This window comes from Gaeumannomyces tritici (genome assembly GCF_000145635.1).
Source record: "Gaeumannomyces tritici R3-111a-1 unplaced genomic scaffold supercont2.5, whole genome shotgun sequence".
In the NCBI taxonomy this organism is placed as follows: Eukaryota; Fungi; Ascomycota; class Sordariomycetes; order Magnaporthales; family Magnaporthaceae; genus Gaeumannomyces; species Gaeumannomyces tritici.
The window spans coordinates 4168617-4192864 of NW_008804549.1; the positions used below are offsets into that span (position 1 = coordinate 4168617).

Genomic DNA, 24248 nt, shown 5'->3' on the forward strand with positions numbered 1-24248 from the left:
GATTTTTTTTTATATTTTCCCAATTAATTATTGGTATTCCCTTTTCGAAAAGTAATTAATTTTAAAAAGATTTTGTTAATTTATTACAATTAAAATTATAATTTCCTTTTGTTATATTGCTTTTGCAATATTGCAAAATTCCAATGTTTTTAATTACTAATTAAGCTTTAATGCCCCAATAAATAGTTTTTAAATGCGTTTTTTTCGTTTTTTAATGGGTTTAAATACCGCTAACATGCATTTGCCGTTACCCAAACGCTTAAGCCCGTTCGTTATATTATCCGGAAATTTTTTTACTTTTTTTTCGGGTAAGCAATGGTGTTTTACCATAACGTACGTTTAAAATGCGGTAATTGTTTAGCGTATTGCGTTAAGCATGCCTTTTACGGGCTTTCCAAAATGTATTACATTTTACATGTTTTTTGGAATTTAAATGTATTGTACCATTAATTTAAAGCGTTTTCCGTATTATACCATTTCCATTTAACTTTTTGTTTATAAAATACAATATTTTACGGTTATTACAAACCGCTTACGGGTTTTTTTACGTTTTTCCCTGGTAATTAACCGGTTTAGCACGTTTAAACCATTTTTTTGGGCCATTTTTTTGGTTTTTATTATTTTTTTCCTATAATACCCCCGTCCTTTCCGGGTATTTACCCGCTAAAATTCGGTATTTTTTTTATCCTGTAAATTTGTTTTTAATAAATTTGCTTTATACGCTTAAAATTTTTTTTTCGTAATATCCTTTTTAAAAATTCACAAACTTTCCAATTTCTTATAATTTATCCATTTAACAAAGTATTTTTGCTTTTGCAAAAGCCTTTTATATTTTAGCAAAGCCTTTATTTTAAAGCGGTTTTTTTTTCCTTTTAATTTTTAGTCCTTTATTTTTTAACTTTTCGCTGGGTTTTTTTTAAACGTTTGCAACAAGCTTGCCGGAAATACGTTATATATCCGGTAATTTACAAAAAGTTTTAACCGGAACGCTAGCCCGGCCAACCCAATTACTTTTAAAATTTGGAAAGGTTTTAACCATTTATTTAATAGCTTTTTTAACGGCCTTTTTATTTTAATGTTTGCCGTATTTAGCAACACCCAATTGCTTACCCCAAAAAGCACCGGGGTTTTGCTTTTATTATAGTACTTTTTATACGTATTATTTGCTTTTTTTAACAATTTTTTAGCTTGCTTTTTAATTGCTTCCAAAGCCCCCGCTTTAATTTCGGCCGTTGCTAAAGGTTTTTTTTTAATTACCTAAAGGTTATAAAGCTTTCGTAAGTAAAACTTTATTAGCAAAAACGCTAAGGTTTTTTACAACCCCAAATGCACGCTTATATTGTGCATTTATGCTGTTAAATGCAATAGCAACGCCTAATCGTTTTGCTTTTTGTAACAAAAGCACCGGAAATAATGCTTTATTGCTTGGTTTATTCGTTTTATTTGCCCGTTAATTTGCGGGTAATACGCTGTTAAAAACCTTCCCGTAACCTTTAAATGTCCGGCAAAAATTGTCCAAAACCCGTTTGTAAATAGCTTGTTTTGGTTTAACACAATTTTTTCGGGTATTTTTAACAATTTTTAAACGTATATAAATAAAAAGCTCCTTAGTTTTTTATTGGTTAATTTCGTAAACGTTAAAATAAAAAAGCTATATTTAATAAACCGGTTTACCATTACCAATATTGCGTTACGCTTTTTGCCGGTTCCATTTACTAACGTTAAAAGCTTTTTAATAAAATTTATCGATAGCTTTTGTCCCGGGCGGTTTAGTACGGGCAACGGTATTAAAAACCCGTAAAGTGCTTGTATTTTTGGCTTTATTTGCTGGCATATTTAATACGTTCGTACGTATTTGCATGCTTTTTTAACCATACCCGGCTATTTAAATTGCCGTTTAAACCTTTTTAAAATTTTAGCTACCCCTTTATAACCCGCCGTTAAATTATTATATTATTTTTAAAGCATTATTTATTTAAACGGTGCTAAATTCGAAATTTAAACTTTTTTTTATACCGCAATAAGCTATTTTTGGCTTTTTAAACGTTAAATTTGTTTTTTTAAATGCCGTTTTAAACGAAATTGTTTGTTTTTTGTGCTTCGAAAATGCGTTGCAATATCGTTTTGGTATTTTCGTTAGTAATGGTTATTTTAATTTAAGCTATTATTTTAAATTTAACCAGCAAATTGCCCCGGAATTTTATTTTCGTTATTGTTGGAACAGCATTGCGGTGCGCGTGCGATCCGGAAAGGGAGGTTGTTACAAAAGGCTCTGGGATCCTCCGGATCCCGCACGGGCCAACTCTATCTGCTTTAGGCAAAGCAGGGAACCACCTTTTTGGGTAATCATCCCTGCGCATATAAGGGGCAATCCTGTGCCCTTCTTTTGGCAGATAGATTCCTTCCTCGGTGTGCACAATAATAGGATTTTCCCCAAATCATTAAGATCGTTGTTCACCTCTACCAGGAGATTTCCGAGCCTTAGAACAGGAGTACCAGACTCCTACCAACAGTTATATTAATTTTGCTATTCGCAAATATATTTTAAAAGCGTTTTAACAACCCATTTGCGGGGTTTTGGTATTTTGGCTTCCATTTAATTGTAAAATTATACTTTGCTAAATTTTCGAGCCATTTTATTTAGCATTTTATTACTTTTTTTTCGTTATTATATAAATATGGTTTAAATGGTTAGTAATTATTTTAATAATTTTTTGTAAATAAGCTAAATAATACTGCTATTTTTTAAAAGCTTTTCCGATTGCTAGCAATTTTAAATTAAGGATTATATAACGCAGCTTTTTTTGTTATAGCTTTTTCGATATATAAGTTACCGGGTGCTACCGGCCGTTTTGTAATTGCAGCAATACCGTTTTTATTGCAAAAGCTAAAGCGTTGGTTCGCATGCATAGCGGTTTTAAAAGGTCGAAATGCATTAATACCGAAGCTTTCGTAAATAGCAGCTTTTATTTGCAAAAAGCTTTTTTCGCAATATTTTTTAAATAAAATACGGTGTTTTTGCTAAAAAGGTTTGTTAAAAGCATAGTAATTTCCGCGTAACCTTTTACAAATTTCCGATAATACCCCGTAAAGCTTAGGAATATTTAAATGTTTTTAACGCTTTCCGGTATTTTTTATTTTAAAATTGCAATAATTTTATCCAGCAAGATTTTAACCCGAATTTGGTTATTTTAAACCTTAAAAAATCGATACTATCCGTTTCGAATTTGTATTTAACCGGGTTAACGTAAAGCTTAAACCGTTTAAATTGCTTTAGTACTGTTTTTATTGTTTCGCGGTGCTTTTTTTGTATTTTCGAAAAAATAAAAATATTGTTTAAATATACAATGCAATTGTTTTTTAATTAATTTTCCAAGCGCTATATTAATAAAGCTTTAAAACGTTGTTAAAGCGTTAGCTAAATTAAAAAGCATTATTAAATATTCGTAATGTCCGTATTTGCAACGGAAAGCGGTTTTCCATTCGTTCCTTTCCCGGATCCGAATCCGGTAATAAGCGTTTTTTAAATCCAATTTGGTAAAATATTAATTTTTAAATACCCGGTTAAATATTTTATAAATTAACGGGAATGCTAGCCGGTTTTTTTTAGTAATTTTGTTAAAATTTCGGTAATCGATACAAAAACGGAGCTTTTTATCCTTTTTTAAAATAAATAAAATTTTGGCGTTAACGGGATTGGTTAAATGCTAAACCCAACCTTTTGCTATGGTTTCGTCGAAATATTTCCGGAAAATTTTTAATTCCTTTTTGGATAAAAAATAAATGCTTTTGTAAAGCGGCATCGGGCCTCGTAATGCAGTGGCTCTGCACCAGGCCGGTCCCGCCAGGACCACGGGTTCGAATCCCGTCGAAACCACAAAGGACTTTTTATTCCTTAGCCGCCCGCCTTGCTAAGCCGGAAAAAGAAAAGGGCCGCCCCGCTAACGGGCTTCGCCCGAATTAATTTTTACCCACGTACAATTAATTAACAATTTCAACAATTAATTTAATTCCAACCCTTTTAACCCCAACCTTTCCTAACCCTTTTCGCACCATTTCGAAAGCTTAAAATGCAAAAGGCTAAGCCAAAAAAAAGGTAACGGGAAGGCCTTTGGGAAGGCCCAACCTTACCCCCAACAAGCGCACGCACAAACCGATAAATTCGATTACTATCCCTTTTTTTTTTAAATATTAACCACAAGTTTTAACCCTTTTGCAACCTTTAACCCCAATCCCAACCTTACCGCCCCAAATAGCCTAAAACGCAAAAAGCCAAACCAATGGGACGGTAACGGGAAAAAAAAGGGCCGGGTGCTAAAAAAACCAGGTTAAATGCGTAAAAAAGCCCTTTAAACGCTTTGGACAAATTTAAGCAAAAAAACCGGCAAAAAACCTTTTTAACCAAAATGGACCCGATTTATAACCCCCCGGCAAAAAGGCCAGTTTGGCAAATCGAACAATAAACCAACTAACCAATTACAAACAAGCAAAACGCGGCCTTATCGGCTTTTTGCAAAAGGGGCTGCACGCGGGAAAACGGTTAATTCCCGGGTAAAGCCCTTACGAGCAATTGAGCGTGGAAAAAAGTAAACGTTAACCAAAGCGGTTTAATACCGCTACGGAAGCGCACCGCCAAAAAGGCGGGAACGCAAGTATAAGGTTTTTCCTTTTTAGGCTTAACCCAAAGGTTTTCCCCTATTTGCATGTATTTAGCCGCAGCATTAAGGTTTCTTTTATAAATATAACAGCGTATAAATACACACGTAAAGCGGCATCGTTTTTTTTTAATTTAATTGCGTAATTTTAATTTATATGTTTTAGCAAAAGGTTTAATTTATAAAGTTACGCATATTTTGCAATTATTTTTTTAACCCACTTTGGGAAAGCTTCCAGCTTTTCCCCGGGGTTTTTCGGGGTTTTCGAACGTGCAACCGTTAGTACGGTTATCGTTTGTCCCAATTAAATTAGCTTTTTAGCTATTTCCAACAAAATTATTTTAACCTTTTTGGTAATTACCGGGAACTTTTACTTTATATTCTTAAACCGGATTTTAATGTCTTTTTGTTAAAACCAAACCATGCTTAGCGTAATATCGTACCCGGCCCAAAGCACCATTACGTAAAATACCATTAATTTTTGGGTTATTCTTTAGCTATCCGTTATTTGGGTTTTGCATTTTTTTTTATATAAACATGCGCTTTTTGGTATCGAATTACGCTAAATAGCCCTTGTTTAGCACCGGTATTTTTTTTGCTTTTATTAGCAAACGGTTATGCATTAAATTAACGTTATTCTTATTGTTAACCAATGCTTTTAACTTTACCCGGCAACCGTTAATTTGTAAATATATTTCGGTTTTCCGACGCGTTTTAACCATTGGGGCGCATTTTTAAGCTTTAATGCTTAAACGGCCAAATAACGGTATCGAATTAAATAACAATATTTTGCTTTTTTTTAAAGCACGCCGGCTAGATATATGTTACGACCAACAACCACCCGGCCGGGACGGGAGGCTAAAAAAGCGAGGGGTAAGCAAGCGCTTACCCCTTACCACAAAGAAGCTTAAATAAACCGCCCGTAATTTGTTAATGGGGTTACAAATCATTTAAATAATTTGTAATTTATCGACAAAATTACAGGTTATTTTCCTGGAAAGGGTGGGAATAGCATAAAGGACGGGTTATAAAAAAGGAGGGTTTTTTACTGTTTTAAGTAATTTTTAATTGGGGCTTCGGCATTTATTAAACTTTAATTAACTTCCAAGTAACTTTTGGAACAAGCATTTAAACCGTACCCAAATTACCTTATAAATTCTTTTAATTTATTAAATTACGTGCTATTATTCGATACTTTTTTAATGCTTTACTTTAAAAATAAAGGTTTAATTGTAACATTTTAATTAATCCTGTTTAGCACCCGAACCAGTACCGAATAATAGCAATAGCAACCAAAATCGGCAAATCCTTTACAAAAAGGAACGACAAACATTTTAGCTACGCAAAAAAAACTTACAATATAATAAAAGTAACGGAAGCTAAGGCCGCGTTTATAGCCATAACCGCAAACCTTACCCAATTTAAGCAATAAGCTAGCGTTCCGCAAACGGCGGTTCGAATTTACAAATTTTTTACCCCTAATTGGTACAACGGTAAAAAAAGCGCTTTTAAAGCCTTTTTAACCGAATGTTAAAAGTACTTCGCTTTTTACCAAATTTAATTTATAATTAAAAAATAAAAGGTTGCTTACGCAGCTATTTGCTTTAAAAGCAAAGTAAAAAAATGGTTTAAACCCGTATGGGCAAATTTTTTTAAAAGTTACAACAAAAGCAAAAAAAAATTAAAGTTACTTTCGTTAACTTTGCCCGGTTCGAAAAAAAAATTACTAACGTATTTGGCCAAATTAACAAATAACGAATCGCCAAAAAAAAAATATTTTAATTCCGACAAAAAAGCGCAACGTTAAAGTACGTTTTAAATTTCCAACGCTTTGCTAACAAATTTAACTAAACCGATAAAACCAAAATGGCCCATTTGTATAATAAATTTCGAAACAACGTAAAAAACGAAATTTTAAAAATTAACCAACCCGAATTTTTTGTTAAATACGTTATTATCGTAATTAAAACCAGCAATAGGCTATATAAACGCCGTTTGGAAAAAAAAAGCTAAAAAATTAAGTTTGTAATATAAAGCAACCAACCGCAACGACGGTTTAACCGCAATAAATCCATAGCTTATAATTGTTACTTTAACTTTATGGATTTTAACGCCGGCGCTACGCATTAAAAGCAAAGGAAGCGCAAATTCCAAAACCTTAAAAATAGCAAATGCTTTTAGTATAAATAACCGGGGCATATTAAAAAAAATTGTTTTTAAAAAAAGGAATAAAAAAAATATTTTAAAGCGATAAACCCAAAGCAGCAGCGGCAATTAGGAAAGTAGCGACAAAACCAAAAGATAATGGCTATCCCGGCTTTGCGTTTTTTTAAACGGCGTGCATTAATAACCATTGCGTTGCTTACCATTCCAATAAAAATGCAATAAGGTAGTTTTTTTGCAAACGATTGGCCATAACCAAACGAAAAAACTTTGTAACAATTTGCAATAACAATTTAGCAAATTTTAATAACGAAAGCAACCAAGCTTAAATCGATAAAAATTTTCGGGAAAACCCCGAGCTACAAAACAAAATACTTTAGGAATAGCTTTTACGCGTTGCTAAATAAAAAAAAATGTTAAATGCTTTTGTTAAAAAGCAAAATTTTAAAAACGAAATAACTTAATAAAGGCATAGCCCAAAGCTTTGGGTTAAAACCAGTTCGATTTCCGACTTTAAATTAAAAAGCAACGAAAAAAAAAATAAACTAACCATAAAAAATATTGTAAAAATTTTTTAAAACCCGGATTTTGCTATCCCCAAATTAATAAAGGCTTGGGTAACAAGCAAAAGTTTTTACGGATAAATAACGTTTAAAAGTAATAAATTTAAAAAAAAACAATAAAAGGAGTTTAAGCAGCTTTTGCCGGTAAGCTAAAAATGCCCGCTTTTCGCAAAAATATATACGGGCGGCGTACCAAAAACGGTACCAACAAAAATATAAATTAAAACGCAATTAAAGCGTTAATTTACAGGATTTTTGGGCATAAGCTAAGCGTTAGCCAAAAAAAAACAAACCAAATTATAACCAATTTATTGTAGTTAAATTTAACGGTTCGGCATATGCATGCGTAGCATTATTGGATTAAGCTAATTATAAAACGTTTTGTTAAGGCGGGTTTGCTATACGAAAGCAAAAAAAAAGTTTGTACTTAGCACGCCCGAAAACCGTAATTAAACAATTTTAAAAAGGCAAAAAAGTTTGGAACAAAGCTAAAATTTAACGGTACTTTTGGAACGTTAATTTGTTAAACGAAAACGGTATTTTTTACGAAATTACATTAATTAAAAACGATTTTGGGCGCTTTATTAATTGGCTTGGTAATAACCATCCAATTACGTACCGAAAATATACCCGGTTGCAAACGTATAGCCAAAAATGGGTTAAAAAGCTATAAAATAGCATTAAAGGAAAAAACCATAACAATTTTATGCCCAATTACCAAAAGCATTTGTGGTTATTTTAAAAGGAATATTTCGTTACGAATTATACGATACATTTAGTTTAAAAGCTTCGAAATAATTTTTTTTTTGTTAATAAACCAACGAATTAATTACCAAATTTAAATTAGCATAGTAATTACCTAAATGGTTTATTACCAAAAGGTACGGAAAGTTAGCAATGTTTTAACCCAATTTTTAATAGCTTATGCTTTGCGTTGCTAAGGTTTTGGAATGGCAAAAATGCAAAAAATTGGAATGCAAAATTTATACCATGCAAAAAGCTAAGGTATGGTAAATAAAATATAAGCTTTTATACATACCAACGCGGTATAACGAGGACGTAAAAAGCTTGTATAAACTTTTTAATAACCCTAATAACTTAAAGTACGTAGGGGTGCGCAAAAAGTAAAAAATAAAGCTATTTAAGCTTTGGATAAAGCAATTCGAAATAAAAAATTAAAGAATTTATTTGTACCAAAGCCATAAAAAGGATAGCTATTTGCAATAAAAACCCTAGCAGCAACGATTAGCCCAAACGAGCAATACTTTTACATACGGGTGCAATAAGGCCTTTATTGCTTAAAAACTTTAATTAATTGCGGTGCCCAAAGCAATTACGTATCGCTACAAGCAATATTACGATATGGTATTTTTGTACGCAAAAAAAATAAACCATACTTTTTTACAATAATAAAAAAAAGCCAATTAAATATAACAATGGATAAATCGATATTAAAACCAATTACTTTAGCTTTCGGTACTAAGGCAAAACCTTCCAAGTAACGCTGGACGCGTTAAAAATACGGGACAAAAATATGGTTTTTAAAATCCCGTAACTACAAAAGCACAATCCAAAAATTAATTAAAAGGAAAATAACCTTTAATAAAAGCTTTTATTAGCAATTAAAAAAGCTTAATAGCTACGGGCCGCAAGCAATGTAAAAATAAAGCCGAAAAAGGGTGTTTCGACGGAAATAAAGCAAAGCAGCAACCTTTAAACCCTATTATAAAAAACCATAACGACGTTTTACGATGGATTTAAATAAAGGCTATAACAATTAGCTAACGTATTTTTGGAATACCATAAGTATTAAAGGTTATTTTAAAAAAACCTAAAAACGGTGCTTCCAAAATACGGGCCGTTTAACCATAAAATTAAACTTAAGCCAAATGCGCAATTTAAATATTAAAAATTGTACCAATTTAACTTTAAGCAATAAAAGGGGTTAAAGAAATAGCTATAAAAGGATTTGAAAAAAGGGGTAATTAAACCTTTAACATTTTTAATAGGATACGGAATTTTATTTGTGCCTAAAAAAAACGGAAAGGAACGAATATGCATTAATTACCAACCATTAAACGAAGTTATAATAAAGGATCGATATTTTTTGCTTTTTATCGACGAGCTACGCAATAAGTTCGGCAAAGCCAAATATTTTACGGCTTTAAACTTTCGAAAAGCATATAAATTGCTTCGGATTAAAAAAAGACAAAAGTAAATAATTATTTTTCGGATACGGTTTGGCGTGTATAAATTATTGGTTATAACCTTCGAATTTACCAATACGCTAGCTACGTTTTAACGGATAATTAACCATATTTTTTAAAAGCATTTCGACATTTTCGTTTTAACGTATTTAAATAACATTTTAATATATTTAAAAACGCTAAAAAAGCATAGGCAATATATGCACCAAATATTACAAATGCTGCAAAACGCAAAGTTTTTAATTAACCCGGATAAATGCGTATGGCATACTTAAGAAATAACCTTTTTCGGGTTTGTTATTACGCTAGGAAAAATTAAAATGGACCTAGCCAAAATATAGGAAATGGCCGATTGGCTAGCGTTTATTAACGTACAAAAAGTACGGGCGTTTTTGGGGTTTTTTAATTTTTATTAACGATTTATGCAAAGGTTTAATGGCAGCGTTACGCTATTTACAAACTTTATTAAAAACGATACCCAATTTTATTGGGGGGCTCGAAAACAAACTGTTTTTAAACAATTTAAAAGCGCTATTTTACAAAAACCAATATTGGTTATTCCAAACCCCGATAAATTATTCGAAATCGAAATTAACGTATTGGATTACGCGATTGGAAAATAATTAAGTTAACGAAATAAAAAAGGAAAGTTGCACTTTTGCGCTTTTTTTTTTGCAAAAATTTAAAAAATTTAAATTAAATTACTAAATTTATAATAAAACGCTTTTCGTTATTATTAAGGCTTTGGAAAAATAAAAAGTATATTTATATGGAATAAATTATTAAATAACGGTATATACCAACCATAAAAATTTAGCACATTTTATTACAAGCTAAAACTTTAATAAGCGTTAAATCCGTTGGAACCAATATTTTTAAAATTATAACCTTTAAATTTTGTACCGAAAAAAATTGGAAAACGGAAAGGCAAATGCTTTAAGCAAAAGGAGCAATTACGAAATTGCTATTTTAAAAGAAATTAAAACGCTTTTGGCCCATAAACCAAAGGAAGCGTTGGTTTTAGCTTAGCAAGCAATGGTTTTAATAATTAAAAAGCAAAGTTAAATTTTAAATTTTTTTTTGGAAATCCATGGGTTGCTAGCCCATAGCTATTTAAAGGTTACCAAAATATAAAAAAAGCTTTGGCAGCATTACGGGTTTACCGAAATTTGGGCAATAATATTGGAAGCAATAAAGGATTGCCAAATATGCGTTAAGGATAAGCCCAGCAAGCATTTTTTTTATGGGCTGCTTTAACCATTGTTAGCGCTTAAAAAGGCATAGCAAAAAGTTACTATGGATTTTATCGTTAAATTTTTTAAATTTAAAAAGTTTTTAACAAAAATACAATATAATAGCATATTGGTAATAATGGATAAGCTTACAAAGTATGCTTTGTATTTACCATACAAAAAAAGTAGCAACGCGCTTATTTTAGCTTATGCTTTTTTTTGGTACGTAATAATAAACCATAAAATGCCGCAAAAATTAATTACGAACCGAAACAAGCTATTTATAAGCAAATTTTAAAAAACGCTTACGGCGCTTTTTGGAATAAAATACGCTTTGTTAATAGCGTATTACCTTTAAATGGATGGATAAACAAAGCGAACCAATAAAACGATGGAATAGTACTTACGCTATTATGTTATTTACAAATAGAATAATTAGGTTTAATTGTTATTAATTGCCCAATTTGCTTACAATAATTTTATGCATAAAAGCACAAAAAAAACGCCGTTTTACGCCAATTATAAGTATACCTTTACGGCGTACAACAAGCCTAAAGCCAAATTTAAAGCTTTAATAGCAAAAATCCAAATAACGAAGCTTACCAAATTGTACCAAAACCTTTAAAACAAGTTAAAAAATTTGCGTTACCGAATGGCAAAGCAAGCTAATAAAAAAAGGATCGAAAAACCAACCTTTAAAGAAAGGAATAACGCTTACCTTTTGCGCGCCAATATTAAAACAAAAAAGTTAAACAACAAGCTGGATAGGAAAAAATGGGGACCTTTTCGGGTTATTCGTATTATTTTTCCAATTAATTACGAATTCTAGCTATTATTAATTATGCGCATTTACCCGGGTTTTTACGTTTTTTTGCTAAAACTAGCGCTTTCGGGCCTTAAAAGCACCAAATTAATAAAAATTAACCCTAACCAAAAATAAAAAGTTAAAGCCATTTTTAACAAGCAAACGCATTACCGCAAAAAACAGTACTTTATTAAATAGGAAGGATAAAAAAATAAGTACAATACGTAAAAAAATACAACAAACTTTGGAAATTGCCAAAAAGCTTTGCAAAAATATTGCTTAAAGAAAAGTTAGCAATAGCTTTAAAGTTTGCAAAACGCCCCAAATTTGGAAGAATTTGGTAAGCAAAAAAAAAAAACCCTATAGCATATTTAAAGGATAAGCTAGCAAGTTTAAGCAAAAAAAAATGCCGAAGCTTTTCCTTTACATGCGTAAAACGAAAACTTTAACAAAGGTTGCACCAGGAATCGAACCCAAAATTTCCCGTTACAAAAATAAATGCGTTACCATTGCGCTATATAATTTATGGAAATTATTAAAAAAATTACAACTTACCGGATTAAAAAAGCGCAAGCAATTTAAAATCGATACCAAACTTTGGGCTTTTGGAATTAACAAAAAAAAAAGAAAAAAAAGTTAAATCGATAACCCCGGCTGGGAAAGCCGATATCGTTAATTTAACCAGGTCGTACCGGGAGTTAAACCCAGGATTTCCCGTTACAAAAGCGAACGCGTTACCATTGCGCTATACGATTAAAAGGAATTGTTAAGGAAGTTACAATTTATTAAGCTAAAAAAGGGCTAACGGGTTAAAATTAAAATCGATCCTTAACGCTGCTTAACCAAGGAATAAAGGAAAAAAATTGGGGTAAAAAGGAAGGAAGGAATTGGCCGTTACCAAAACAGCCTTTTTTTGTTCCGCCCGTTTTATTTGCTCCAATTTTTCCACGGTTTTAATACCCCGAAATAACGCCCGCAGCTGCTTTTTAAGCCAAAGGTCCTTTTGTTTGCGAAAACGTTTAAAACGGTTGTTTAAAGCACAACGCTTAGCTTTAATAACCCGCATTTCGGCTTTAATTTTTTGGTATTAAAAACCAATAAAGCGCAATTATTTAAGTAAAGAACCCAAAATGTTGCAATTAAAACGGTTGCAAACAAAACATTTTACGCAACAAAAAAATTTTTGCGAAAAACCAAATAAATATTTTTTTTAAAAACGTTTTAATAAAAAAACAAAAATTTATATCGATAACCAATGCAAAAACCAAAGTAAAAAGGTTTTTGCGTTAAAAGGTTAAGCGCGCAAAGCGTTTTTGTACTTAATCCAACATTGTTAAAAAAAAGGAATGGTTAAATAGTAAAAAAAATAATACTTACAATTGGCAATGGGAAAAACGGATATAAATAGGCCAAAAGGGTTTAGCCGGTAAAAAGGGAATTTAATGTTACAACCAATAACTACCCGGCCGGAACGGGAGGCTAAAAAAGCGAAGGGTAAGCAAGCGCTTACCCTTTACCATAAAAAAATTTAAATAAACCGCCCGTAATTTGTTAATAAGGTTACAAATTATTTAAATAATTTATAATTTGTCGACAAAATTACAGGTTATTTTCTTGGAAAGGGTAGGAATAGCATAAAGGACGGGCTATAAAAAAGGAGGGTTTTTTACTGTTTTAAGTAATTTTTAACTAGGGCTTCGGCATTAGTTAAACTTTAGTTAGCTTCCAAATAACCTTTAAAGCAAGCATTTAAACCGTACCCAAATTATTTTGTAAATCCCCTCAATTTGTTAAATCACGTGCTACTGTTCGATACTCCTTTGGTGCCTTACCTTAAAAGCAAAGGCCTAACTGTAACAATATAGCCCAGTTTTTTACACCCGTAACACCGTATTTCGGGCTTTTTCCTTTTTGCTTTTTATGTGGTTGCTAAAGCCAACGGGGTTTTTGGGTTATCCGTTCGTATTTTGCATATTGCAGCGATATGGTTTAATTGCCCGTATTTAAAGCAAATAACCGGTTTTTTAGCGGCTAAAGCAACGGTATCCCCCGGTATTTTTTTATGCAATTCCAATATTATTTTTGCTTTAAAAGCTTTAGCTTGCAATTTTTCCATAATGTAAAAAAAGCTTTTAAATATTACTTGTATTTGGATTTTGGGGCGGAACCGGTTAAAAAGCAATGTTATTTTTATCCATTTAAGTATTAATTTGGAAAAGTTATTTTTTACCAAATCCTAACAAATCCGGAACGTTTCGAACGATTTGTAATTTTTTTATTTAATAACTGTATTCCCCGCAAGCTTTTTAATTGCTAATTACATTTGCAAATTGGGGTTTTTCGATATTGCTTAAAATTACCGCAAAAAATCGGTTTAAATAAGCAATACCCCGGTATTTAAATAATGCATTTGCTTGTATTTTATTTATTGCGCTTGCTAACAATGGTTAAAAATGCTGGAAATTATTTAAACTTTTACACGGTTTTTACCGTAACGTTCCTTTTCGTTTTCGAAAATAAATTTGTAATTGTTAATATAATAAGCAATATTTTGCTAAATTATTAATTTTTTAAATATAAAAGGGTTAAAAATAACTTTATTTTACGTAAAACCTTTCCGTTGCTTAAAAGTATTTTTTTTATTTTCGTTTAAGCTTTTATGCGCATATTTTAACTTTTTATTTTAAATTTTTTAAATTAAACGGGCGCGTTTGCTTTAAGCTTTTAGCGCGTTATTTATTTTTTGCAACTTTTTTGCGAAAAGGTTTTCGAAATTATTGGAAATTTGCGGGGTTTTTTTGGTATTTTGTTCCGGTAGCTTAACGGCCTTTTTTAACGTACTTAACGTAACGTTAAACGTTATTGTAAGCGGTGCAAAATTGCAAATGCTTTTTTTAAGCTTGTTTAATCCTTTTCGGTAATTACCTGGGTTTGCTTTTTAAATAAAAAAGGTATAAAAAAAGGAATAATATATTAAAGGTTAATTAATGTAAAAGCGGGTAATTACCGGGTTACGGGCCGGATGCGGTATTTTTTTGTTAAACTTCCGTAAATTTTTTACCAAAAGTATTATCGTTAACAAATTTTTTTTTTTTAATTTCCCTTTTTTTCGTGCCCTTTTAAATACGCGGGGTTGGTTTTATAAATCCTTTGCGCTTTATGCGCTTTCGTGCAATTTAAGCTTTACCTTATTTTTTAACTTTGCTATTATGCTTTGGCCGCAATACCGGTAGCTTGCCGGCATATCCCCGGAAAGGTCCGTGCCCGGCTGGCTGCTAGCGCCCCCTTTTTCCTTTTTTGCCGGGCGGTTTCGCCCGTTTTTTTAACGCCCCCCGCTTTCTGCCGGGCGGTTTCGCCCGTGCTTTTAACATAATTATACCTTTTATTACCGTTAAAATAATACTAAAAAAGTTTGGAAAGCTTTTTTTTTTACCGTTTTTTTCTTTTATTTTGCTAATTCCTTTTTTTCCTTTTTTTTACTTCTTATTTTTTAATATTACAGCCTTAGTGCGCGGTGTTTTAATGTTTTGCATTTGTATGTGTGGGGCTAAAAAGGGGTAAGCCGGGGTTAATAAAGCAATGCATTCTTTATTATTGGGTAAAACTCCCCAGCCCCACTTGGCGTGCAGCTAACCCCGCTAAAATGGCTTTATTTTTAAAACATTACTATTTCGTTACATTTAAGCGCACCAATCCAATTTATCCAAATTTTATCGTTTGGTTAGCTTATGCAATATAATTAAATAGGATTTGCAAAATGCAATATGCATTGCTTTAATTAAAATAATTAACGATATGGTTGCTAGAACATTGTTTTATTCCAAACGCTATAACGTTTTAACCGAAATTATATTTATAAAACGCGATACGTTGCATGTTTGTATTAATAGTAAAAGTATCCCCGATATTACCTTTTTTTTGCAATGTTTTAAATCGCGCGCTTTTTTTCCTTGATTTTTGCGAATAATTTTTACAATATTTGCTTGGCTTTAAAGCATTTCCCTTTTGCCCAATATATTTATAGCGCAAATTTAAAAGCATTTGGCGTTTTTGCTTTTATTTTAATTGCTTTTATTACGGACCCGTCCGTTTTACGGCTCTTTTTTTTCGGTACCGTGGAAAATATTATTAATTTTTATCGCTATCATTTTACGCACGTTTATTTGCTTTGCTTTTAATATAACTTTTTAAAGGACTTTTTATACATTTTTCCGCTTTTTAACTTTATTAAACGCTTTTAACCCTTTTCGCTTTATTACTCGCTTTTTTTTCCGCCTTTTTTTTTATTTACGCCGTTTTTTTTACAAAATGGTTTACGGAATTAAAAAAAGCTACCAACGACATTTCCGCGGTAACCGAAGCACTTACCGTTTTGCGTTTCAGGTTAACCTCGTTACCAACGTTAAGCGTTATGTAATTATTACTTTTATTAACGGAAATATTAATTTTTTTAAATTAAAAGCAAAGTTATTTAACCTTGGTTTTTTTATTTTTAGCATTAAGCTTTATTGCGGTATTAACCGCGGTACCGGTATTGATATTGTTACGCATCGTAACATTAAATTAAGCATATTAGTTGCTATATTTTGTAATTGCAATATGCGCATTATCGCTTACCGCTTTTTTAATAAAATATTCCGGAAAATATATGACAAATGGGCAAAAGTATACTTAATTTTATCGCGCTTTGCGCAAGTAAGGTTAAAGGTTATACAATATTGCTTATCCCTTTAATAATAACGCTTTCGGTATTGTCCGTTATTTTAACGTATTGGGTAATATTTTTTTTAATAATACCCAGGGTTGGGAATTTAGTTACAATTTAGTTATTTAGTTATTTTTTTAGTCAAACTTTACAATAAAATATAAAATTAACAAGAAAAGGTATAACGTTTATTTCTTCATATTCACATAGAAAAGTGGCAAAAAAATAGTATATTAATTTTATATTACTTAAAAAGTATTATATAAGGGGATAAAAATGCATTTAGTTAAATTAGTCGGAAAAAAAGTTGAAAATGACTTAAAAAAATGACTAAATGCAAATTACGTAATATTTAATTACGTAATTAATTACCTTAGGTATTATTTACATAAAACTGAATTTTCTGTATTTAATAACGGTATTTTTATACTTATACTTATAACGGTTAATTTGATATTTAATTTTAAAGTGTGACTTTTTACTAACTAAACAGGTAACTAAAGTAACTAAATTCCCAACCTTGATAATACCTAACCATACTTTTTTCGGTTAATTAACCGGATTAAAAAGTCCCGTATTTTGTTGGATTAAATTTAACACTTTTTTATTCGCGGCAATTTTTAATTTCGCTTTATTTTTGTTTAAATACTTTTATCCCAAAAGGTTAAATATTTAAGCTTTGGTTATAACGGTTTTTATATGCGCGGCAAATTGGAAATTTGCGCAAATGTTTTTTTTTAATTATTTATTATATTTTTTATTTTACTTACGAACGGCAGCATAACCCGTTTCGCATAATTTTTAATATGGATTTTATTATAATTATTAATAACCGCAAAGCTATAAATAACCTTTGTTTAACTTTTTCGTTTTGTTAATTCGTTTAATTCTTTTTTTCGGTTTCCGCGTTAAAAATACGGGATATTTTTTTTACGTTGTACTAGCGTTAAACCAAACCCAATTAATTACAAAAACTATCGTTTTTTTTTTAAGTAACAAATTTTTCGAATGCTTTTACCCGTAAATTTAATGTATTATATAACGCCGTTTTTATAAAAAAAAAGCCTTTTTACTTTAATAAATACACAATTCCTTTTTAACCACGTAACGTTTATTTTATTATATCCCCGGGGGTTCTTGTTTGCTAAGTATATGCATAGCAACCCTTACCTTTCGAAATGCACCTTTTTAAAGTATTTGTCCGTTATTAAAAAATTGCTTTAGCATCCAAGCATTTGCTTGTAATGCTTAAGCATATCTTTATTGCTTAACGGCACGTTGTTAATTGCCAAATACTTTTTGGTGCTATTAAATAGCGACGCGTTCCAGTACCCGCTTATATAATTGTATGGCCCGAAATTTCGGGCTTATATAATTTTAAAAAGCCGTATAGCACCGTATAAATATAGTAATTTTGGCCTTTTTAAAATACGGAATATTAGCATTTTGGTAAAGGTGCGGTCGAGCAAAGCGAAGTAACCGTCCCGCTTAAATTGCAACTTAAAAAAAATAAGCTTTTTTCTGGTCCTAGCGCCCCAAAGCCAAATAAAGAGTGCAAAACAATTTTAACTAACTTTGTTTTTGTTGCAGATTTTCCTGCATCCACTTTGTAATTTCCACAAAAGGGCTTTACATTCCTTCCAATTGCGAACTAATATATTCCGGAATTGGTACCTGGAATGTATCGTTTGCGTACGTTTTAACATTGCCGTAATGCAATATTAATTTGCGTAAAGCTATAACGCGAAATTTAAACATAAAATCCTTTTTATCTGTTAATTTAACGGGTTTTAACCAAAAATTAATTTTAATTGTTTTGGCTAATCTTTTAAGCTTGGTTATAATGCTATTAACGTATCGTAATCGTTTTTTGCGCTTATAAACGTATTTTTACGCGGTTAATTAATTGCGTATCCGCCCAATATTGGGGTAATACTTTTTAATATTAAAATGTTGCGGGTTTTTAATGTTTCGCTTTCGGTTCCAATTTTTTATAACGTAAAAATGCTTGGTACCGTTTTTATAATTTTTTTAAACCGCGTAATACTCGTTAAATTTAAATTTAATTATTTTAACAATAAAGTCCTCGTTAAAAAGGTTACATTTAAGGTAAATAAATAAAAAAAAATTTGGCTGCGAATCGAAAAGGAATATTGCTTACCCCGGGGTTGGTTATTTCGAGCTCGTCCAACTAGTTGCTTAGCGCAAATAATGTTAGTGCGCTTTTATGTATAAAACTTTTAGGCCCCGCTGGAAGTGTAAATTCGAACGGGGAGAATAAAATGCGTAATAAAAACGTTTTTGGTACCATTGTTGGTATTGGTAATTATTAACAAACAAATCGGAAAATTGAAAAAAAAGGATTAAAAGGTGGGGGAAATAACATTTTCCAAAGTTAAGAAATGGTAAAATCCATTGCTGCCTGCTGCTGCTTGCTGCTGTTGCTTAGGACATTATTAAAAAATTATCGCGGGTATCGTATCCTTTTTATGCTTTTTTTGCCGCGGATACCAAGGCTAATTTAATATTACCCGTTGGAATTCTACATATTTAATGCTTAAAACTTTTCATAAATTAAAAAGCCCTTTAATATACGTGGGTAAAAATACCGATAATAACAATTATAAAAAAGCGATATTAACGGAATCGGAATTTGAAATTATAAATGCCGGATTTAACCTTTTATTATAATTTCGTTAAAATACCCCCGAAAGGTTTTTAATTTTTTTTTGGATAAAGGATAAATGCTTTCGTAAAGTGGCATCGTTTTTCTTTCAATTCGATTGCGTAATTTTAGTTTGTATATTTTAGCAAAAAGTTCGATTTATAAAATTGCGCATGTTTTGCAACCATTTTTTTAACCCATTCCGGAAAAGCTTCCAGCTTTTTCCCGGGGGTTTTCGGGGTTTTTGGGCGTGCAACCGTTAGCACGGTTATCGTTTATTCCAATTAAATTAGCTTTTAGCTATTTTTAACGAAATTATTTTAATTTTTTTGGTAATTACCGGGAATTTCCTTTTTATATCCCCAAACCGGATTTTAATACCCTTTTGTTAAAATTAAAGTATATTTAACGTAGCGTTGTACCCATTTCAAAGCATTATTACGTAAATTACCATTAATTTTTGGGTTATTTTTTAACTATCCGTTATTTGGGTGTTGCATTTTTTTTTCCTTATATAAGCATGCGCTTTTTGGTATTAAATTACGTTAAATAGCCCCCGTTTGGCACCGGTATTTTTTTTGCTTTTATTAGCAAACGGTTATGCATTATGTTAACGTTGCTTTCGTTGTTAACCAATGCTTTTAATTTTGCCCGGCAACCGTTAATTTTAAAATACATTTTAGTTTTTTTTAGCGCGTTTTAACCGCTGGGGCGCATTTTTAAATTTTAATGCCCGAACGGTTGAATAACGGTATCGAATTTGGCGGCGATATTTTGCTTTTTTTAAAGCACGCCGGCCAAATATAACTTAGCTTTTTACATTTATAATACCGTACCTTTAGCTTTTTCCCTTTTTTTTTTAACCGGGCCTTTTTTAGGTAAACGTTGGGGCCGTTGGGGTTTTCGCGTTATTTATTCGTATTTTGCATGCCGCGGTAATGTGGCTTAATTACCCGCATTTGTAACAAGTAACCGGCTTTTTAGTAATTGGAATATTGTATTTTCCGGTGTTTTTTTGGGTTATTCCGATATTATTTTTGCTTTAAAAGCTTTTGTTTGCAAATTTTTTATTATGTAAAAAAAGCTTTTAAGCGTTACCCGTTTTTGGATTTTGGGGCGGAAACGGTTAAAAAGCAATATCGTTTTCGTTTATTTAAATGCTAATTCGGAAAAATCGCTTTTTACCAAATTTTAACAAATCCAAAATGCTATAAACAATTTATATTTTTTTTGTTTAATAGCAATATTCCCCGCAAGCTTTTTAATTGTTTGTTATATTTGCAAATTAAGGTTTTTCGATCCCGCTTAAAGTTACCGCAAAAAATTGGCCCAAATAAACGGTAACCGAATATCCGTATAATATATTTGCTTATATTTCGTTTATTGTACCCGCCGTTAATGGTTAAAAATATTAAAAGCTATTTAAACTTTTATACGGTTTTTATTATAACGCCTTTTTTTGCTGTTAAAAATAAATTTGTAATTGTTAATATAATAAACGATATTTTGCTACGTTACGAATTTTTTAAAGCATTAATAGCTTAAAAGTAATTTTGCTTTACGTAAAACCTTTTCGTTGCTTAAAAGTATTTTTTTTGTTTTTATCGAAACCGTTATGCGCGTGCTTCGATTTTTTATTTTGGAATTTTTAAAATAAACGGGCGCGTTTGCTTTAAGCTTTTAGCGCGTTATTTATTTTTTGCAATTTTTTTATTAAAAGGGTTTCGAAGTTATTGAAAATTTGCGGGGTTTTTTTGGTATTTTGTTCCGGTAGCCCGGCGGCTTTTTCCAACATGCTCGACGTAGCGTCGGGCGTTATTATAGGCGGTACGGGGTTGCAAATGGTTTCCGCGGGTTTGCTTAATCCTTTCCGGTAATTACCCGGGCTTGTTTTTTTAATAAAAAAAAAATGGAAAAAAAGGAATAATATATTAAAGGTTAATTTGTGCAAAAGCGGGTAATTGCCAAATTACGGGCCGGATGCGGTATTTTTTTTATTAAACTTTCGTAATTTTTTTACCAAAAGTGCTATTTTTTTCGTAATTGTTTTTTTTAAATTTCCTTTTTTTCGTGCTTTTTCGGGCACGCGGGGTTGATTTTATAAATTCCCCGCGTTCCAAACGCTTTCGCGCAATTTAAATTTTATTCCATTTTTTAGCTTCGCCGTTATGCTTTGGCCGCAATACCGGCAATTTGCCGGCACGTCCTTAAAAGGGTTCGTGCCCGGCTGGCTGCCAGCGCCCCTTTCCCCTTTTTTTGCCGGGCGGTTTTGCCCGTGCTTTTAACAATTTGTTATTATTTTAACAAATTGTTAAATGTTTTAATTATTTATTTATTTATTTATACGCTATTATATTTATGGAAGAAACTTTAATGCTGCTGTTAAATATATGCAAATGGGGGAAAAACCTTTGGGTTAGGCTTAAAAAAAAAAAACTTTATGCTTGCGTTCCCGCTTTTTTGGCGGTGCGCTTTCGTAGCGGTATCAAACCGCTTTGGCTACGCTTACTTTTTTTTCGCTTAACTGTTCGTAAAGGCTTTACCCGGGAATTAACCGTTTTCCCGCGTGCAGCCCCTTTTGCAAAAGGCTAACAAAGCCGCGTTTTGCTTGTTTGTGGTTGGTTAATTGGTTCGTTGTTCGATTTGCCAAGCTAGCTTTTTTGCCGGGGGAACCACGAATCGGGTCCATTTTGGTTAAAGGGATTTTTTGCCGGTTTTTTGCCCAAGCTTGTCCAAGGCGCTTAAAGGGCCTTTCTACGCACTTAACTTAAGCCCCTTTAACTTCCGGCCTTTCCTTTTTTCGTTACCGTTTTGTTAGCTTAGCTTTTTACGTTTTAAGCTATTTGGGGCGGTAATAATTTGGTTAAGGTTAGGGTTGCAAAAAGAGGGCTAAAATTTGTGGTTAATATTTAAAAGAAAAAGGGATGGTAATTAAATTCGTTAGTTTGTACGTGCGTTCGTTGGGGTAATGTTGGGCCTTTCCAAAAGCTTTCCCGTTACTTCCTTTTTGGCTTAACCTTTTGCATTTTAAGCTTCCGAAATGGTGCGAGGGGGGGTTGGAAAGGGTTGGGGTTAAAAAGGGTCGGGGTTAAAAAGGGTCGGAATCGGATTAATTGTTGGAATTATTGGTTTCTTGTGCGTAAGTAAAAATTAACTCCGGTAAAGCCCGTTAACGGGGCGGCCCCTTTCTTTTTCCAGCTTAGCAAAACGGGCGGCTAAAAAACAAAAAGTCCTTTGTGGTTTCGACGGGATTCGAACCCGTAGTCCTAGCGGGACCGGCCTGGTGCAGAGCCATTGCACCACGAGGCCGGGGTAAATAAATATATATATATATCCCGTTAACTTTAATTAACTTAACTAAAAAAAAGGTATACCTTTAATTAATAACTTTTAATTAAATTCCAAGCCCTGCTTAAAACGCAACGTATATCTTTTTTTTCGGCAATTAATACCAAAACGCGTTTTATTTATTTGTAATTAATGGTTAGCATTTTTCGTTTAATTAAAAAGCCAATTAAATATTGGGTTAAAATGCAAATAGCATTAAATTAATCCGTTTTTGCGGTTTACATTAACACTTCGAATTTAAAATAATATTTTACGAACGGGATTAAGCTTTAACGAAAATTGTAAAGCTTTTATTTGATAAATTTAATACGCTTTAAGTTTTTGTAAATATGGTAAGGGTATTTTATAAAAATATTTAATTTAAACGTTATGTTTTTACCGTTACGGTTTGCAAATGCTTGCATTTAAAATTGGATTTTAATATTTAGCAACATAAAAATGGCCGTTTAACAACCCTTTTAGCTTTTAATTTTTTATGTATTAATTATAATTTTATAACGTATAATTACAAATTAATTTGCACTTAACCGCGATTTTTTTTAAACGGTTAAAGCTATAGCAAAAATTTTAACCCGCTTTTTTTTATGCCCTTAACAAACGCAACGTTTATTTATTTTTAAAGCTTAAATTTGCGTTTTCTTTCGGCGCTTGCTACGGGCGTGCTTGCCGGGGTTTTCTTGCTAAATTAATTGGATACGTAAAAATGCTCGAGCTCGTTAAATAATTTTCCAATGCAATTGTTAATTCGTACTTTTTAAAAAACCATTATTTTTTCCATTCCGTTAATTTGTTACGTAATTACTTTTAAATTTATAATAGCTATTATAAAGCTTCGTGGTGCAGTGGCTCTGCACTAGGCCGGTTCCGCCAAAACCACGGGTTCGAATCCCGTTAAAACCACAAAGGACTTTTTGTTCTTTAGCCGCCCGCTTTGCTGGGCCGGAAAAAGAAAGGGGCCGCCCCGCTAACGGGCTTCGCCCGAATTAATTTTTACCCACGCACAATTAATTAATAATTTTAATAATTAATTCGATTCCAACCTTTCCAACCCTAACCCTTCCTAACCCTTTTCGCATTATTTTAAAGGCCCAAAATGCAAAAGGTTAAGCTAAAGAAAAGGTAACGGGAAAGCTTTTGGAAGGGCCTAACCTTACCCCCGACAAGCGCACGCACAAACCGACGAATTCGATTACCATCCCTTTTTTTTTTAAATATTAGCTACAAACCCTAACCCTTTTGCAGCTTTTAGCCCCAATCCCAACCTTACCGCCCCAAATAGCCCAAAACGCAAAAGGCTAAGCCAATAAAACGGTAACGGGAAAAAAAAGGGCCGGGTGCTAAAAGGACCAAGTTAAATGCGTAAAAGGGCCCTTTAAACGCTTTGGACAAGCTTAAGCAAAAAAACCGGCAAAGGACCCTTTTAACCGAAATAAACCCAATTTGTAACTTTCCGGCAAAAGGGCTAGCTTGGCAAATCGAATAACGAACTAACCAACCAATTACAAACAAATAGGACGCGGCTTTATCGGCCTTTTGCAAAAGGGGCTGCACGCAAAAGGACGGTTAATTTCCGGGTAAAGCCTTTACGAGCAATCGAGCGTGGAAAAAAGTAAGCGTTAACCAAAGCGATTTAATACCGCTACGGAAGCGCACCGCCAGAAAAGCGGGAACGCAAGCATAGGGTTTTTCCTTTTTAGGCTTAACCCAAAGGGTTTCCCCCATTTGCATGTACTTAGCCGCAGCATTAAGGTTTTTTTTATAAACATAATAGCGTATAAATACATATAATAGCTATTATAAGTATCGTAAAATACGGAATTAAAAAAAGGTTAGCTATTAAATGTTGGTTACATTCCGTAACGTTGCAACGCACCCGCGTTAGTTTTAATGCAATTGCTTTTTAAA

The 24248-nt window shown here is 32.2% G+C and overlaps 1 protein-coding gene and 1 pseudogene across 2 annotated transcripts; one reads left to right on the forward strand and one right to left on the reverse strand.

The window, feature by feature from the left end:
* Positions 1–12308: 12308 nt before the first annotated feature.
* Positions 12309–12380, reverse strand: GGTG_20205 (annotated as a pseudogene). The gene has a single exon. The product of its transcript is annotated as a tRNA-OTHER (tRNA).
* Positions 12381–23436: 11056 nt separating this feature from the next.
* GGTG_10365 (hypothetical protein) lies at positions 23437–24165 on the forward strand (the record flags this gene model as incomplete). Its single annotated transcript, XM_009228238.1, has 3 exons — positions 23437–23462; positions 23857–23952; positions 24135–24165. The coding sequence occupies 3 exons, from the start codon at positions 23437–23439 to the stop codon at positions 24163–24165; spliced, it is 153 nt and encodes a 50-aa protein (XP_009226502.1).
* Between the last annotated feature and the right edge of the window lie 83 nt (positions 24166–24248).